General features: G+C 36.7%; 2 protein-coding genes and 1 long non-coding RNA gene across 5 annotated transcripts in view; 2 read left to right on the forward strand and 1 right to left on the reverse strand.

The window, feature by feature from the left end:
* Positions 1 to 1822: 1822 nt before the first annotated feature.
* sle (slender lobes) lies at positions 1823 to 9721 on the reverse strand. The gene is made up of 7 exons (XM_073961444.1): positions 9488 to 9721; positions 9203 to 9301; positions 4568 to 9123; positions 3033 to 3162; positions 2883 to 2962; positions 2721 to 2820; positions 1823 to 2639 (listed from the first exon to the last, which is right to left on the reverse strand). The coding sequence occupies exons 1-7, from the start codon at positions 9516 to 9518 to the stop codon at positions 2089 to 2091; spliced, it is 5547 nt and encodes a 1848-aa protein (XP_073817545.1). The 5' UTR covers positions 9519 to 9721; the 3' UTR covers positions 1823 to 2088.
* LOC141389619 (uncharacterized) lies at positions 2342 to 3015 on the forward strand. Its single transcript, XR_012409130.1, has 2 exons — positions 2342 to 2479; positions 2562 to 3015. It is a non-coding gene; the product is annotated as an uncharacterized lncRNA (long non-coding RNA).
* A 3539-nt stretch (positions 9722 to 13260) lies between the features above and the next one.
* The window catches only part of Bruce (BIR repeat containing ubiquitin-conjugating enzyme), a 36886-nt gene continuing 32463 nt past the window's right edge, over positions 13261 to 17683 (forward strand). For all 3 annotated transcript variants that reach the window (XM_073961445.1, XM_073961446.1, XM_073961447.1), the window contains exons 1-3: positions 13261 to 13733; positions 14157 to 14467; positions 14773 to 15898. In XM_073961445.1, the coding sequence (XP_073817546.1) occupies positions 13496 to 13733; positions 14157 to 14467; positions 14773 to 15898 (1675 nt within the window). In that variant the 5' untranslated portion in view covers positions 13261 to 13495. The remainder of the gene's footprint in view (positions 13734 to 14156; positions 14468 to 14772; positions 15899 to 17683) is intronic.

Here is a 17683-nt window from a genome sequence, read left to right on the forward strand (position 1 = left end):
AAACATATACTAGTGTAATAGCAAAAATTATAAATCATATGTAAAATTTCATTTTTCGCACACACAAAGAATTACACGAGGACAAACAAATTCAAAACATACACATGAAATACACGTAATGTAATATAGCTATAATGGGTACTTTACACGATATGTTTTTTACATATGAGTTGTCACTTTGCATATACATTTTGTATGGGAGAAGTGACAACTCATATGCAAAAAACATATCGTGTAAAGTACCCATAAGGAAGAATAATCATATGCATCGAACTGAAGCTCATCAAAGTAACCATCACATGGATAACAACAAGAATAATAATCTAGCACTGAATTTTGATCTCTCTTTTTGATTTATACCAAGGAATTACTCCGGATAAATAAACGTGTTCTTCACAGCAGAAGTTCACGTTGACGTCACTTGGCCACAGGCCTACAACATCACTTTAATTTACTATAGAAATCAACGCATGAGGAAAAACAAACAAGAGGAAAACATACAAACGTAGTTAGTCTACATATTATAACTTGGATCTTTACCATTAAATTTGCACCATTTTTGGCTTTATGGTGGTAGCGGTGTGATCTAAGAGTCGAAGAAGGAGTTAAAAGCCAAAAAAAAAAAACTTATTCACGAGCAAATTCTCGATCGAATTAATCACCTAAATGTGATCAGAAGATACATAATTCTAATAACTTTTCAAACAACTGCATGACCCTTTTTTGATTAAGCATTTTTCAATCTTCAGATGATCAAAATATGACAATAAATAGCGAAAAAATGGTCACATTTTAAACGCCTCATTGATTTATTTGTGATTGCTACACATTTGTTGTTGTATTTTAAATTGAACTCTTTTTTAATCTTTGTAGGGAGTCACTCTCGAGTCCCTTTCTGATCATACAAGTGACTAAATCAGTTTTTGATCACGAAAAGGAAATATTAAGAACTTTATTACATTAACACAAATTATGAAAATTCTCCATGGAATTCAATCGCAACCATGCGTGTTTCCTCCGCTCTCCATTTAATCCAAGCTGAACTGTTTTTGCTTCATCTGTCAAATGGGTTTGTTATTGTCTTCCTATCACCAGCTAAGATTTCGACATGTACTCCAAGAGCAATCCATTGGGAAATTTTCTTATCGTGAATTATAGCAAACATGTTCGCAATAATTTTATTTTATAACAAAATTTTGGAAATGTTAAACTTTTTGGAAATTTTATGCCGCTGCCTGTAGAGATGTACAAACTGATTTATGTACTTGTATGGATCTATAACTGCTAATAAAATGTAGCGAACGGAGTGCCTTTTTCACGACTCCGTTTGTTTGTGACGAATTGAGTGCCTTTTTCACGACTCCGTTTGAACTGCATCAAAACATGCCGTGAAAGAACTGGTCTACATTGCACTACTTCCAAATTATTTTGCTGGGATATTATTCAATCAGTACATGCACAGATTGTGTATATTGTTTTGAAGGATCACTGTTGTTCTTGCAGTTACTAATTGCAACATTCGTTCCATGACATCTATCATTATTGCATGTATTTTAGTTTGATGACTATCGGATATGTTCTGAGACACCCTTCACGCCTCAAGCATTTTGTTCGCCCCATTTACCTCCATTTTTTGCGAATTTCACCCTAGTCCGTCCATAAAATATTCGAAAAATGATCAAAATGCTTGAGGCGTGAATTGTGTCTCAGAACATACCCGTATAATTTTCGACTGTGACCACCCATTGATTAGGGAGTGCTAGAGGTCTATCTTCTCATTTTTAACAAAACAATATTTCACTCCCACTAATAATATTGACAATTTACAATTGAATCATATAACTGAAACGTTTATTATATTCGAATGACATTAAAATGGCGTGTAATAGGGTATAAAGACACCCTCCAAAGGGCTTCCAATGTATGTATGTATAAAACATTGAGTATATAATAGTGGAAAAATAATGTATTACAAAAACAACGAATTTTAACATAGAGACTTCTTTTGAAAACAAAAACAAATGTTTAAAAAATGCAAGGCAATGGATTGGAATAAAAAAATAAACGCCTAGACTAATTAAACAATTCCTAATAATTACTATGTACTGGTCGGCGTTCTCGCAGCTGTAACAATTCACGAGTTGAACTACGTTTAATATCGGTACGGAATAGAGCATTTTGTTTAAAATTATAACCACCGCTAGACTGGGAAAATTGTTGTTTTTTAAGAGCCGCTCGTGCAAAATGTGAGGATCGTGTGGCCCCTGGTATTTCTTCTTCAACAAACATTCCCGACTGGGTCCATTGTGGTTTGGGGAATGTTTTCTTTTCTTCAATATTTCGCTTACGTTTGCGATCTTTATTAGATGTTCCTCCTCCCATGGGAAATTGTGGTGTATCAAGTGCTGAAAATTCGATATTAAAACCATATGGTGTGGCTGGACTTTCATGGAATTCCATGCCATTACATGTAACAATGGTACGTTTGGTGGGTGTTAAAGGTTCAACACACACCTTTCCCGTTGGCAAATGTATAACTTTTGGTTTCTTCTTCTTTTCAGGTGTGCGTAATGTCTCAACGACATTACCAGCTGATGTGGTGTAATTGCGAAATTGTAGATGCTCATCATCGTGGGGAGCTGTAAAAAAAGATGGCAAATAAACATATTGACAAAAAATTAGAAATTGGTATCTCTCAATGTCCCGCCAAAAATACATACCCTTTTTCAATTTCTTTGATTTTCCCTTAATGTTTTCTGTTTTCATAATTGGTTTGCAATTATTATTGTTGTTTTCTTCTTGACTATCGTCTTCTTCAACCTGTAGGAAATACCATTTAAAAAAATATTTTTTTAAAGTTAATTTAACACAAACAAACTTACAACTTGTATTGGTTTGCCAATTATTATATTAGCAGAGGCTCGCAATGCTCTTGCCACAGCAGCTGCTCGTTTAACTTTATCTAAGGATAGAATAGAAAGAGAGACAAAATAAATACCACCCCTAGAACTCAAAGCCTTTGTCATACCAACCTTTTCTCTTGAAATCCCTGCTCAATGGAGCGAAAATACGTTCAGGTTTTTCATGTTTTGATTCTGGTGATGATGATGATACACGTTGCTTGGTCTTCTTCTTGTTCTTCTTGGGCATCCTAACCTTACTCTAAAAGATAAAAACAAAACAATAAAACCAGTAAGTAAGAAAGTATCAGCCGGTTTTGCCGTTAGAAATATAACCTCACTCTTTGGCTGGATGTTTTTATAACCTCCAATAAATATAGTATGGAGCAGGGTCTATACAAGGATGACGATTTTTGAAAAAGTTTCGTGGGCGCTGAAATCCTCAAGTTTTAAATTACATCTAGTTTGGTAAAAATTATAGCTAAAAATCGTCAAAATGCCGAAAAACGGGGGTTCCATTATATGGAGGCTATACCAAAACATGGACCTATGTGAACAATTTTTGGTGGAGAAGTTTCGGGACCTCAATGTCAAATCATAGCTTGGATCGGTCAAAAAATTTAGCTAAAATCCCCAAAAACCTTAAATCGGGTGGTACCATTGTATGGGGGCTATACCAAAACGTGAACCTATCATGAAAATTTTTTGTATAGAAGTTTTTTTGGTCATTGGGAACATCAAATGTCAAATTTCAGCTAATTCGGTAAACAAATGTAGCTAACATACTTTTAATTGGGAGGTACAGTTATATGGGGCCTATACCAAAACGTGGAACTATCTCCACCACTTTTTGGTGTAGAACTTTTTTGTCATCTTGAAACTCCAATTGCCAATTGGAGCCAATTTGTGAGGAAAATGTAGCTAAAATCCTCAAAATACCGAAAATCGCGGTTACCGTTATATTCCAAAACATGGACCTACATTGACGATTTTTGGTGGAGAATGTCAAATTAGCGCTAGTTCGGTCAAAGTTTTAGCTGAAATCCCCAAAAAACCTTAATTGCGAAGAACCGTTATATGGGGGCTATACCAAAACATGAACCTATGTTGACAATTTTTGGTGGAGAAGTTTCGTGACCACTGAAAACTTCAAGTGTCAATTTACAGCTAGTTCGGTTAAAATTGTAGCTATAATCCTCAAAATTCCGAAAATCGGGGGTACCGATATATGGGGGCTATTCCAAAACATGGACCTATATTGACGAATTTTGGTGGAAAGTTTCGGGATCACTCAAATGTCAAATTATCAATAGTTCGGTCAAAAATTTAGCTAAAATCCCCAAAAAAAAAACGTTAAATTGTGAAATACCGTTATATAGGGGCTATACAAAAACGTGGAACTATCTCCACCATTTCTGGTGTAGAAGTTTTTTGACCTATTGAAACTCCAAGTGCCAAATTGGAGCCAGTTTGGGCGGAAAATGTAGCTAAAATCTCCAAAATACCTTAAATCGGGAGGTACCGTAATATGAGGGCTATAAAAATACGTGGACTTTTTTTGATAATTTTAGTGGCGAAATTTCTTGGTCACTGGGAACCATCAATTGTCAAATTTCAAAAAAAAAAAAAAAAAAAAAAAAAAAAAAAAAAAAAACAATAATACCAACCTTTTTGTAGTTGAGTTTTGCTTCAAGTTTGGCACGATTGGCAGCTTCCAATATTTCATCACAACGATTCAAGATGCGCTTAATACTTGTGTCGCTCTTCTCTGCAGCTTCGCCGCCAGTTTTCTTTTTCTTCTCATGTGGTGTGGAACTGTGCTTAACTTTGGAGCTATTTGCTTTAGAACTGCTCAAATTCTCTAGAGAATCTACCAACAAACTGCTGTCAAGCGCCAACTTGGAGCGTTTGTGCAAGTGACGAACATCCAAATCAATGATGCTAGCATCAAGACCCTCGGAGGTGGCACAAAAACTTTTCGATAAACGTTTTCGTTTTGTTGATTGGTTTGATTCGGCTTTTCGCAATTCCAAACTATGGACAAATGATTGTGATGGATTGAATTCATTGCTGGAAAGGACAGCCAAACTTTTACGTTTGGGTTTTTTGGCTGGCATATTAATGCCCAGAGAAGAGTTACACAATTCCAGCTCTGGGTTAATTGGTAAGGCCAAAGATTGACGTCTGGTACGTACAAGAGGATTGCCCAAGGGCATGTGCTGGAAGTTTTCCAAGTAGCGTATATCCTCCGTGCTTAGGACACCACCCGTGGTATCATCAGTTTCCTCTTCATTGCCAGAAGATGATGAAGGATTTGTGGAAGCATTTGATTCTTCGGCACATGGTTTGGCTTCTATGACGGCAGTATCAACTTCACCACCGCTAATGCGCACTCCTATGGTAAATGAACGTTGCAATACTCTCTTCTGCAAAGAATCTTTCTTTTGTGGCTTAAAGTGGCCAAAGGAAAGACTTAAACCACGGTTATGGTGCTTAGCTTTGTTGGTGGCCGACGACTTTTTGTTGCTCTCATTTTCTTTGTCCTCATTATCAATTTCGGAATCATCATTGTCGCCTTCATCGGCCATTTCTTCATCGTTATCATCGGCATTAGTATCTTCATCATCATTGTCCTCCTCCCCATCGTCTTCTTCCTCGGATGTCACACGAATGCCATGAATACTTTCATTTTTGCCTTGGGCGTTTTCTGCCTCACTATCATCCTCCTCTTCCTCATTTTCTTCTTCTTCTTCGGCCTCAAGACGTTTTTTGTTAGAAACCTGTGAATTTTCTTTTTGGCGTTCTTCGTCTTCCTCTGAAGATTGTTGTTTATCGTGACTTACATCCTCCTCAGCCGTTTTATCAACTTCTGGTGAGGCCTCAACATCGGGATCTAAATCTCTTACCGATTTATTAAAACGATCTGATCGATTGAGCTTGCGCAGAATTTCTTTACGAGATTTGTTAATGTCAACATCATGGTCGGATGAAGATGATTCATCATCATTGCATTGCAAGCGCAAGGCGGAATCACTTAGTTTGGAGTTATTTAATGAATTCTTGTCAACATCTTCTTCATTGTCTTTGGTTGTGTTCTCAATATCTTTTTTGTTTAACTTTTCTTGTTTCTCTCCCTGCGCCTGTTCTTCCTCCTCCTCGTCGTCTGAAGAAGAGTCATCTGTTGGACGTTGTATGCGTTTATAGGTTTTCTTTTTATCGCGTTTTTTGCTCTCCTTGGCATGAACCTCAAGCTCCTCCTCATCTTCTTCTCCTTCGTCATCGCTATCAGTGTTGGCATCACTGTCCTCGGGTTCGTGTAGGCCGCCGCCATCTTCTTCTTCATCATCGGACACAATAAATGAATCATTTTCACTTTCCTCTTCTGCATCGCCATTATCTTCTTCATCGGTGGTGTGACTACCTATGGACTCACCATCAACAGGAATTTCATTTTCTAACATTTCACGTCTCTCCTCTGAATCCATTGAATCACCACTTTCATAGTCATCAACCACCATGGCTTCATCATCATGGAATGAATGTTTGCGGCGATATGGTGCTTCATTGTCTTCCTCCTCATCTTCATCCACTAAGGCCTCTTCTTCATCATCATCGTCTGCAGGAGCATCTTCATCATCGGAATTCCATTCTGATCGCTTAAGGTATTTTTGTTTTTTCTTTTTGGGGTTTTCCTGTGGAGATTCAACGACTTTTGTTTCCTTCTTTTCGGCCGTAATGGTATCAAGTTTGGCATTTGTTCCACTTATGTTGGTAACGCTAGGATTACACCACTTCAAGTTGGATTCCGATTCATCAACAACAGTGGAGGAGTTGAGAGAAGATGATTTCTTTTCTTTTGGCTCTTTTGAAGGAGTTGCAGTTTTCCGTATACTTGTGTTTGCCTTGGATGGTTTCGTGGAATTCTCTTCTTCCAATTTTTCTTCCTCTTCTTTGTGCTCCTGCTGCTGTTCATCTTCTGGTTGTTCCATTTCCACGTGCTCTTCTTCTTCAGTTTCCATTTCAACTTTGGGTTCAATAATTGCTTTTTCCTTTGTGGCCGAGAATGCCTTGTGTTTAGGTCCATCATCCAATTGTGGTTGGGTTTCTGGTATTTCCTCATCCTCACTTGCATCATCTACACTTACCACCGACTCATCATCACCACCACCATGAAAAGAGTTATCATCCGTTTCAATGAAACTCTTGCTCTTTGCACTTCCTGGTGTCTTGGGGTAAATACTTTTTTCACATTCATCATCTGAGCCTATAGAATTGAATGCAACTGATTTGGGTTTAGCCGAGCTTTGCATGGGTGTTGCAATTTGCACTTTTGACAAGGATTTGCGTTTTTTAGGAGAGGGGGTTTTGCAAACATCTTCTGCTTCTGGTTCATCCATATCCATGGGCTCATCTTCATTCGCATCAATTTGGCCTTTTTCAGAAACAATTTCATGATCATCTGGTAGTTCATCTTTAATGGAAACATTGATGGTGTTGTTTTTATCAACAGCTTTGTCTTTGTCATCCGTTTGAACATCATCTTCATGCATATCTGGAGCCTCTAGCTTAAGATCAACATCATCATTTTCGTCTGCCTCGTTGGCATCCTTGGAATTGTTGGCCTCTTCTTTTTCTATACCCGTAATCTGAGTTTCATTTACCATAATTATTGATTGATCCTCTTCTTCTTCGTTCATGTTTGTATCTTCGGAATTTATGTTCTGTTCTTTTGTAATATCTGTCTCTTGTGTTTCAGGAACCATAATTAACGATGGATCCTCTTCCTCTTCTTCGGGTGGCAAAACATTACATGATTTATCCAGCTTAGTCTTTATTGGGGAATCCTCCTGTGTTACTTCTAAGGGTTCAACAATTGTATTATTTTGCTCTGCTGCATTCTCTGGTGTTGAGGATTCCTCATTATTTGCTTCTGAGGATTCAACATTGGTATTATTTTGCTCATCTCCTTCGTTATTTTTTACTGAGGATCCCTCATTTGTTGGTTTAGAGGATTCATCACTTGGCACTTTTTCTTTGTTGGTTTCCATTTCTTTGGTTTCATCAATATCTTTTTTATCTGGTTTTTTGTTTGCTATTTCTTCGGAATCCGTAACATTTTTATCATTTTCTTTTTGCAAAGCTGATGGTTGTTCCTTCTCTCCTATAGCGGTTTCTTCAGTTCCAGTATTTTTGACAAATTCCATTTCATTTTCTTCCTTACCCTTTTCGGCATCTTCAGTTCCGGAAACTTCCATTTCGTTTTTGCCCTCGCCTTTGTCAGCTTCTTCAGTTTCGACAACTTCCATTTCATTTTGTTTTTCGCCCTCGTCTTTGCCGGTTCCGGTATTTTCAAGGACTTCCATTTTATTCTTCTCCTCGTCTTTTTCTGTTCCATTAGCTACTGGGGTTTCGCCGACTTCCATTTCTAATGGAGTAGCTTCCCCACTTTGCTTCTTTTCTTTATTTTCTGGTGGAACTGTTCCATCAGCTTGTTTCTTTTCTTTATTTTCAGACAGAGCTGTTTCCTCACTTAGCTTCTTTTCTTTATTTTCAGCCAGAGCTGCTTCCTCACTTTGCTTCTTTTCTTTATTTTCTTCTAGAGCTGTCTCCTCACTTTGCTCCTGCTGTTTGTTTTCTGACTTCTCGGATTTTTCTTTGTTTCTGTTGATGACAGCTGTTTCTTGCTTTTCAGCCAATGGATCAATATTTTCCTGTTGTTCAATATCAGTGGATTTTTTAGCTAATGTCATCTGCTTATCTTTTGGCACTGAAGCAGCTGAACTTTTTTGTGGTGTTGATTTGTTTTTAACACCACTCTTCTCGACAATCTCATTTTCCATTCTCACAACCGAAACCCTAAGGGATTTTCTTGTTGATGTTGGCACTCTTGACGCAGCACTTGTTGTGGGTTTCACTTGCGGTGGTGACTTTGATTTCGATCTTGTAACTCGACCTTGTGCTGTTTCTTGTTCCTCCGATAATGTATCAAAATTGGGAACTTTTGAGCCCATGGGTTGTAAGGGTCCATCATTTTCCACAGATGATGATGTGCTGCGACGCCGAGTTGTTCTCCTGGCTGGTGATGATGCGGTTTTAGCATCAGTTTCGGTTATCGTGGAGATGGCCGTACCACGTTTTGCTGGTGTTTTGACAGGAGTTGCAACACCCGATGTTGAATTTCGGCGTGTCATGCGTGGCTTTAAAGGCGAATCCGTTGACACCTCTAGTAAATGAAACAATATAAAAGTAAATATATAATATTCATGTGCTGTGGTACATAAGCATCACACACTAACACATACTTGCGCTTGCTGTGATTTTGCTTTGAACAGGAGTTCCAGGCCGGCTGGAGGAGTTATCACTATCGATAGATGTCAAACGTTTACGCAAAACACGGGTGCCTGTAGAAAATTAACAATAAAAATTGTGTTTTAACAATAAATTTGCAACAATTTAAGAAAATCTAGCCTATGATGGTTTTCATTTTAAACACAACGGTTCTTTTTTCACACACACACACAAACTTCTGCCAAAAATGTGCATTCCTTTGCAAAGAATAGCACCATTTCATGTTTCCATTTACTCACCTCGTCCTCCTGATTCTGTGGCGGTATCCATGGTAAAATATTTATTTCCAAACAAGGCTGTATTTATTTCGAAATTAGAAGACAATTATAATACTTTATTCAGTTCCAAATTGTTGCGAAATTCCAGATAAAATTGTTTCAAGCACGCCAAACAAACATCGAGCAATGTGTGTGCGAAATTCAAAAACCGAACATATCGAACACAGAGTCGAGACAATAGGGATTGTTAAGTTCGATTAATCGATTTTTTAGTTTCGAACAAGAACTAAAAATCGAAGTCTACTTTTGGTGACGGAGAAAATCCAAAAGTCGACTTTGAGGAGGAGTCACTAATAGTACATTTACATTGTACTAAATTTAGTAAAATCAGTGGATTAATTTTTGAAATGCATTATAGCTGCTTTACATTCGGCATCGTTTCGTGATTTCAAGCAAAATCAGACAAAAATTGCCATGATTTCGCATAAAAAATTTAACCCAGCGCCGAGAATTGTTTTGTGAGAAAATGTTTTAGGGTCTACTCATGAAATTTGAAACTTCGAAATTCTTTCATTGTAAACGTGTAAAAAAGGACCAACGACTATTCTGTATGCTTTATATTTACATTTTGATTCAAATTTGTTCTATTTTAGAGGATTTTCACAATGTATTTATATTTTTCCTGAGAAAATTTTTAGAACGACCCCATTATTGAATATTTTCTTTGACAATATATTTTCAATAACAACAATGATGTTTTCGTATATTTGTTAGTTGTTGTAATTCATGCATATACCTTATATAAATATGCCTTGGGACCTTCTTTCACAGCTATACCCAACCCATTTAGATATGACTTCATTAGCCGGATTTAGCACATTATCAGGTTTTATTTGCTAAATCCAGCCAAAATCTACCAGATTTCCTCCTATTGAGTGGATTTGTTTTAAATCTGGCATAAATCCTCGTATACAACTCTGTTTTTAGCAACATGTTGCTAGAAAATACAAAAGCTGGCACAAGAAACAAGGTAGATGCATCGGTGAATTGCTACACTAAAAATAATTTAAAATGTAAAAATTTGTAATAGCCTGTTTATATTGTTACGGAATTAGTGCCCGTAATTTTTACTCGTAGTTATCTATGAGTTCATAGATATCTCCCGTGTAAGCAAAATTTTATAATTTCAACTCATAGGTAACGTTATCGGGCCAAAAACGGCCGTGTTACTTACACCAAGGATTTTGCCTGGTTGGTCGTTGCCAATGTGTTAAAAATTGTAAAACACTTATATGTGGCAATGTTTTTACGAAATCATGAATGAAAATCACCAATGTTACCACTTGTTTTCAAAATTTACACGTCTCGGTAAATGGCACGTAGAAATTACCAAACGTGTAGGTAAAGATAACTAATAGGTAGCTACCTACCCGGTTACCTAGGGCTAGAAATTACGGGCATAGATTTAACTCATGGTACAATCATTTGGAAGGTAGGTCAGGTTCGAACAAATTGTGAAAAACAAGACCTGGGTGTATTTGCTTATTCTGTCAGAATTACCATGACTGAATATGCAACAGGTTGTACTGTTTATTTGATATTTTTGATCATTAATTAAAAACGCGAAAAATGAATGGAAGGCTAAGTTTTCTTTACAGAGTCAACTTCTGTATATGTTCAAGAGTTTGTTTCATCACAATCTTGTAACAAATATAAATAATAAATGTTGTAATAACAATTTCCATTTCGACTGAATTCTAATATGTATAAAATATTTTGTCATATTTTTCAAAACCATACACATACATACACTCTTTGTGTATACTAATTTGAAAGAATAAGCAAACCAATAGAAAAAATTGTAATCAGCTGTTTGCTATGCCCTACCTTGTAGTGATTCTACCATGATTTAACTAATCTCCGTGTAGACGTTGTTTTATTCCCCAGTACGATTTGTACCAAATAAAACAGGGTTCGTTTTAGATTACGTTTCTACAATGCTTTATTTACTTTATTACACTTATTCAGAACCGACTTTAATTACAAAGCACACAGCAAGTCTCTAGTTAGCACGCAGCTCTTATTTAACCGATCTGTTCAGTTCAACGCTTAAAACACAACTACTCCGTCATTGCCATTTCCCCGGTATTTATACCCCAAAGTCTCCCTGTTCTAGAGTCCTCCAGAACACATATGGCAACATCTCGAATCTGTGCAGCGAACACACAGACGCACATTCGCACTAAGCGAACAACCATACTCACATACATACATGGGGGAATACAATCGGACGACAAGCACAGTAATGACGTAACTACAACAACAAACAAGTGCAATAAAGAAGTAACAAACTAAACAATAATTACATGATTGTGGCAAAACAAAACAAAAGCACATTAATGAAAGGTAAAGAACATCTAGAATAATGAAGATAATTCTACATGATAATTGTTGTTGCTTAATTAGGCGTTTACACAAGACAGTCTGTCTGCAAATACAACTCTGATTTACTAATACATACATACATTTGTCGGCTGTCTCCCAGCTGTCTATCATTTTTTCACGGACAGTAGGGAAGACAAATTTTTGGCATTTTTGTACAAATAAGTGAGATAATAATTGAAATGTGTTGAAAACAAAAGAACATGAACAAAAACAAAACATGTGAACATAAATCAAAAAGAAATCGACGATTTTCATTCATAATTTTACAACTGTTTTTGCAGTTGTCTGGACGCCTACGTCACACAGACAAGTTTTGGGTTTTTGACAATCAATACATGTAGTCAACTGTCCTGTCATGTGTAAACGCAGGGTAAATAAAGTAACTGCGTAATAAAACTTTACGTTACAATTCAAATTTTTAAATTAACGGAAATTAAACTAAGCTAACTTAAACCTATCAGTTACATTCGTAACAATATTATAGGTTTTTGACGGGTTAACCTTCCTTATGAGGATTTAGTTGACGTATACCCAATGGAATTGACATTTAAAACCCAGTGGGTTTGTTAAATCCGTTTATATATAAACGTACTATAAACAAGGCGGAAAAATTAAATTTGTTTTGATGTACAAAGTTGATTTTAATCAACCAAGACTAATATTTATGATGTCTAAACGATAAAATAATTCGTTTATTTATTTGAGATGGGCAAACTGCGATAAAATAATAATATTTTATTTGCTCTTTAGTTAGCATTAGTAGCATAATGTGCTAACATTTTCAGTATTAAACAATACATTTGTAATTTGACGTATGTTTTTTGAGACGAATTCAATTTACAAAAAATTCTTTTGACGTTTCACATTCGTTCAGATGGGCTGATGCATCTTCCTTGGTAATTGTGCTATGAAGAAAAATCAGCTGACTGTCATTTAAATCCTCCAAAATGTATATCTAAATGCAATGAGATTTGTACTGGATTTATTAAATCCAGTCGAGGATTTATGGCTAGTCCAAGATCTATTTAACAGGTCACGTAAGTAGCACAACAACAACTCTATTTTGGCCGAAAATTCTTCAATATGTATAAATGTTTGTTTACGTTTTCATACAATTTATTCACAATAACAAAATATTTGACAGATTGAAACCAATCAGCTGGCCGTTTTACGCCACCTTATAATTTCATCATGTGGCTAGTCTAAATGAGCTGTAAACACCCCTTTACACCATGGGCCTAATGTAAATGGGGACTAATCAAACCGAAATGATGACGGAGTGTAAGACAATCACCCAGAAAAGATAGCCGGAAAACAGCGGCGTGTTTTTTTTTTGCATGTTACTTTGTAGTGTAATTTTTTCTCTCTCGATTTTTACACCAAATTAAATAATCGTTATCGTTTCCTTCCTACCAATTAGTCGATTTATAGATCTCTGCTATTGAGGTAACAAAAGAGAGACGACGAAGAAAAAATAAATAAATTATTTTGTATGAGATTTTGTTTGCTAAAAAATTGAATTAATTGCAATAAAAACGGCACGAAAGCGAAAAAGAACTCAACGAATACTTCACAAATGATAGTATGGCCACAGAGCAACGAATTTTAAAACCAGATGGTTATTTGGATGTCACTACCTCATCAAAATCGACCAATGCAAATTCTGAAAACACTGAAGCTGACGAAGAGGAAACCATTGAAACCCGCAGTATTGTATATCATCCCAATCTAAATGTGATATTGGTCTTTGACAGCATCAATCAGGTCAAAGTTCTCGATGTGCATTCTGGTGTTGTACTGCAAACATACCATTTAGGGAATGGTAAGTGTTTTTTTCATCACCTTTTTTTCGGTCGGTCGTCTGTTGTTCATACACGGTAGAGCAAGTGAAGAAGAATCTGAGAAAAAAGAAAGACCCTTTTCGTTGGGATGTGTCGTGTAAAGCCAGGAGGGGAACCGTGAGTCATAATGTGTGGTTGCAAGTAAAGTTAAAAATTGTTTTCTGTTTTGATCACGATTAAGCACGAGAAAAAAGAAAAACATTGTGAAATTACCTATATAGAAAAGAAAAAAAGTATTTTTTATTGGGTGTACAAACACACAAACCTCATGTGCTGCGAGGTGTCATACCGAAAAATCAGGTGCTATATCCTTAATGAAAACAAAAGTTGATTAATTGATTTTTATATATTTGTTAAGAATTTGTTGTTTATTTGTTACAATTTTTTTTTTTTGTTATTTACAGATACCAATCACAATGTCTATGGCTATTTTATGCCATTACAAGAAAAAATCTTATTGACGGATGGTCATGTCATTGGTTTCCGGGGCGATTACAATGGTGTTTTACTGCTGGATACTGTGCTACAAACACCAGTTCCAAACAATGAAGATCCAATACGTCTTGAAATGTTGCTATCGGAGGCAATCATATTCCAAACCTGTCTTAAAGAACTAGAACAGGATATCGAGTGTCCTTATGATTTGCAAAATGAGCTTATGGAAAAAATTAAAAATGCCCAAAGCAATTCAAAGAAAGGCATTAAGGCACAAAGGGTAAGAACATTTTGTTTATTTACTAAAGGTATTTTTTCGGCTTGAGTCTAGTTAAAACCCGGATCTTGGATTGCTTGGTAGCTAGCAAAGAGCTCTACTATGATCTCCAAGTCTTTTTGGCTACCAACGAAGTTTTAAAATTATCGCCTACGGACAAATTCGAAAAAAACAATGATTTATAAATCAAATTGTGGTCGCCTAAGAAAAAATAAAATTCTTTGTATTTCATAAGTTTGATAGACCATATCAAGAGGATTATTGAACTTGCCACTTACTAATTTTCTAATATTTTTTCTTTATTCCAGTGGAATACAATATGCCTACAGGTACCCTATTCGAGTCTAAAATTTGTGGCCAATAATTTGGTTATAATGCTGAAAAGGCTTGAACGCCATGTCCCAGCATTGGCCATTGCATCGGCCATAAATGAGAGGCTCATTGATTTGCTTGCCGGTGGACGGACACCCAATATCAGCTGGCATTGTAATAATTTCCAACGTGTCCTTATGCATTCGGAAGCAGTACGAAGGCAGACATTTGAAAAATGGCCCCACATGGATTATAAATGGGCATTGCCAGATCAAATGGCCCAGGCTGGTTTCTATCACCAGCCCTCGTCATCGGGTGAGGATCGAGCCATGTGCTTTACCTGCAATGTCTGCCTGGTGTGTTGGGAAAAAACCGATGAACCATGGAGTGAACATGAACGTCATTCACCAATGTGTCCTTTTGTTAAGGGTGAATATACACAAAATGTCCCCTTAGCTGTAACATACGCAACCAATCCGGCAGTGGTGGCTCCTGGCATATTGGGGTTTGATGTTATATCCAATAGCGATTATGCCAATGTCTTGGTAACAAGCTGTTCAGCAACTGGCGAAATAACAATCTGGAGCATTGAAAGACATTTGAAACAAATGTACACCTTTAATGTTTCATCGTTGATGAAGGATATTTTGGGAGGTAACAGCAATAGTAGTGGTGGTGGAATGTCAACAAGTTGTGATGTGTCCCATGAAGAAGCCGACACCAGTTATGAATGGACCCGCGTCACTGCAATTTGTGTCCTTCCCAATGCCAGAGCTCAAAGTAAAATTTATGCCATGAATTTAACACAAACTGGATCGGCATGTATGGGCAGTGGGGTGGCTGTAAGCGGTAATTTACCACCCCCCTCAGTAACACCCTGCACTTCGACGTCAACAATGCGAGCTGGCGTTGTCGAATCGAAGATTATTCTTGGTCTCAGCACACGTAAAACCACGGGAGAGCATTTACTCTCAATGGCTGTTTTAAATATAATTGAAAGTGATCGACCAAATGAACGAACTAAAACTGAAAGTGGTTTAAATGCCGGAGTAAGTGTAACTGGAGGAAGTGGCAGTGGAAATGTGGATAGTAAGCCGCCATCAGCTTCGAACAGCGTTAAAGGTAATTATGCTTGTTTATAATTATTTTTTCTTTAGCACTGGGTCCTTAATGTCTGCTTGGAAACCTTTTCATTTTCTGGAGCAAAAATATTCTATTGGTTGCTAGTTTATCCTTCGCCATGGAACCGAAAACTATGTAATTTTGGCATAACTTTCCTTTACCGACAGTATTCGAAAAAATATGAAATTATTACCACAGATAGTTCCCTTTAAGCTGATTCCAAGGCTGTATAACTTTTGTTGGGGAAATGTATACTTCCCGATATATGGGACTCTGAAGTTTCGAAAATTCCCTTGTTGAAAGGCCTGCTACTTGGAGAAAATTTTTAATTTAAAAGAAAATGTTGTTCCCGTTCCCGAGATTGGCTTCTGTCCATAGGAAAAAGTTTTAAATCCACGGTCGAAGGCAGGCTATTAAAAGAAACTTAAGATTTAAAAAAATTTGTCGAACTGCCGGTAAAGTAATTTTGGCTACTTTCCTAAGACGTTAATTTGAAATTTAAAATATTTGACTGCAGGTATTATGGGATTGAATGTGGTCTATATCCTCCTAGGTTTTCCTATATTTATTTTAAAATTCTCGATTTCACACAGAAATGGGTCGTCAAAGGCCAAATTCGGGAACGTATCGATTTATCGCAACTAAAATGTGTATCATTGAGATAAGCTTAACTAACTACAGCTAACAGTTGTGAATAATTCTGAACAATTCGAGAGGAGCCTGTAAAATGAATATGTCATCAATTGTAAGCCTAACCTCGGCTTATGTTCAGACTTAAACGAATAAAATGATGTACGATTCCGTACCGTTCTACTGCTGCTTAAGAAGCATATCCTTCCTAATCTAAAGTTTAGTGCCCTCACTCGACTTCTTAAGTATTCTGTCCCAGTTTGATTGGTAGGAAATTTTAAGACAACTCTTCCTACAGTGCTTTTAAACTTCTCCTATCCTCATTCGCAGCTCTTCGACTAACTTCAGTATTCTGTTCAGCTCCATAGAAGGATGGAGAAAAGGTATCCAGACTAACCTTCTCCCTCCTTCCATGTACATACATAGATGAATAGGAAACTGAAATTAGTCGGAAGTAAAAATTTAGATTCCTTCCTTCCTTATACTGACTGGCCGAGTGGTACGTTACTCTGTTCCGCCTAGTCTGAGATGAGGATTGACCCCGAGAATGACCCTCGATCATCAACTAATGACTTTTACTGATACACCCATTGGGATTAGACTTGTCTATGATTGCAACCCTCAGATTATTCGGGATCAACCGAGAAGAACTGGGTTTGCCATTAATCTTTCTAGCCTTTGCTGTCTCTTCAATAGTGATCTTCTCACTATCCATTATAGTCACCGAGGCATACCAAAACGACGGTTGTGACAGTGTCGACTTCTTTAGAGGTTGCTGCTTGACTGTAGACTTTTTGCATTTGAAGTAAAATTGACTTTTTAAATTTGAAATTTTAAAAAATATTTTTTGATTTGATTTTGATTGATTTACTTTAGGGAAGGGCAGAGAAGACTAGTTTCGTCCAACGCCACTTGGACTTATCAGTTCTCTTAGTTCTTTGTATTGAAACAAAGAACTCTTCTCCAATTTCACATTTATTGTTGAACTCGTGTAGTCATAAAATTGGGGAAGAGTTCTTTGTTTCAATACAAAGAATTAAGAGAACTGATGAGTCCAAGTGTCGTTGGACGAAACTAGTCTTCTCTGCCTTTCCCTAAAGCAAATCAATTTTAACTACACCCACATTTAAAAACTTGTTGTTTTTAAAATTTGAA

The sequence above is a fragment of the Musca autumnalis genome, unplaced genomic scaffold (genome assembly GCF_047663935.1).
Source record: "Musca autumnalis isolate F117 unplaced genomic scaffold, ASM4766393v1 scaffold_1, whole genome shotgun sequence".
In the NCBI taxonomy this organism is placed as follows: Eukaryota; Metazoa; Arthropoda; class Insecta; order Diptera; family Muscidae; genus Musca; species Musca autumnalis.

Excerpts from the sequence above, each read along its gene's own strand:
- sle (XM_073961444.1), bottom strand. The coding sequence starts at position 9,518 with ATGGATACCGCCACAGAATCAGGAGGACGAG. Across the intron at positions 9,302-9,487 it reads CACAGAATCAGGAGGACGAG|GCACCCGTGTTTTGCGTAAA; the intron begins GTGAGTAAATGG and ends AATTTTCTACAG. Across the intron at positions 2,821-2,882 it reads TTGGCAAACCAATACAAGTT|GTTGAAGAAGACGATAGTCA; the intron begins GTAAGTTTGTTT and ends TATTTCCTACAG.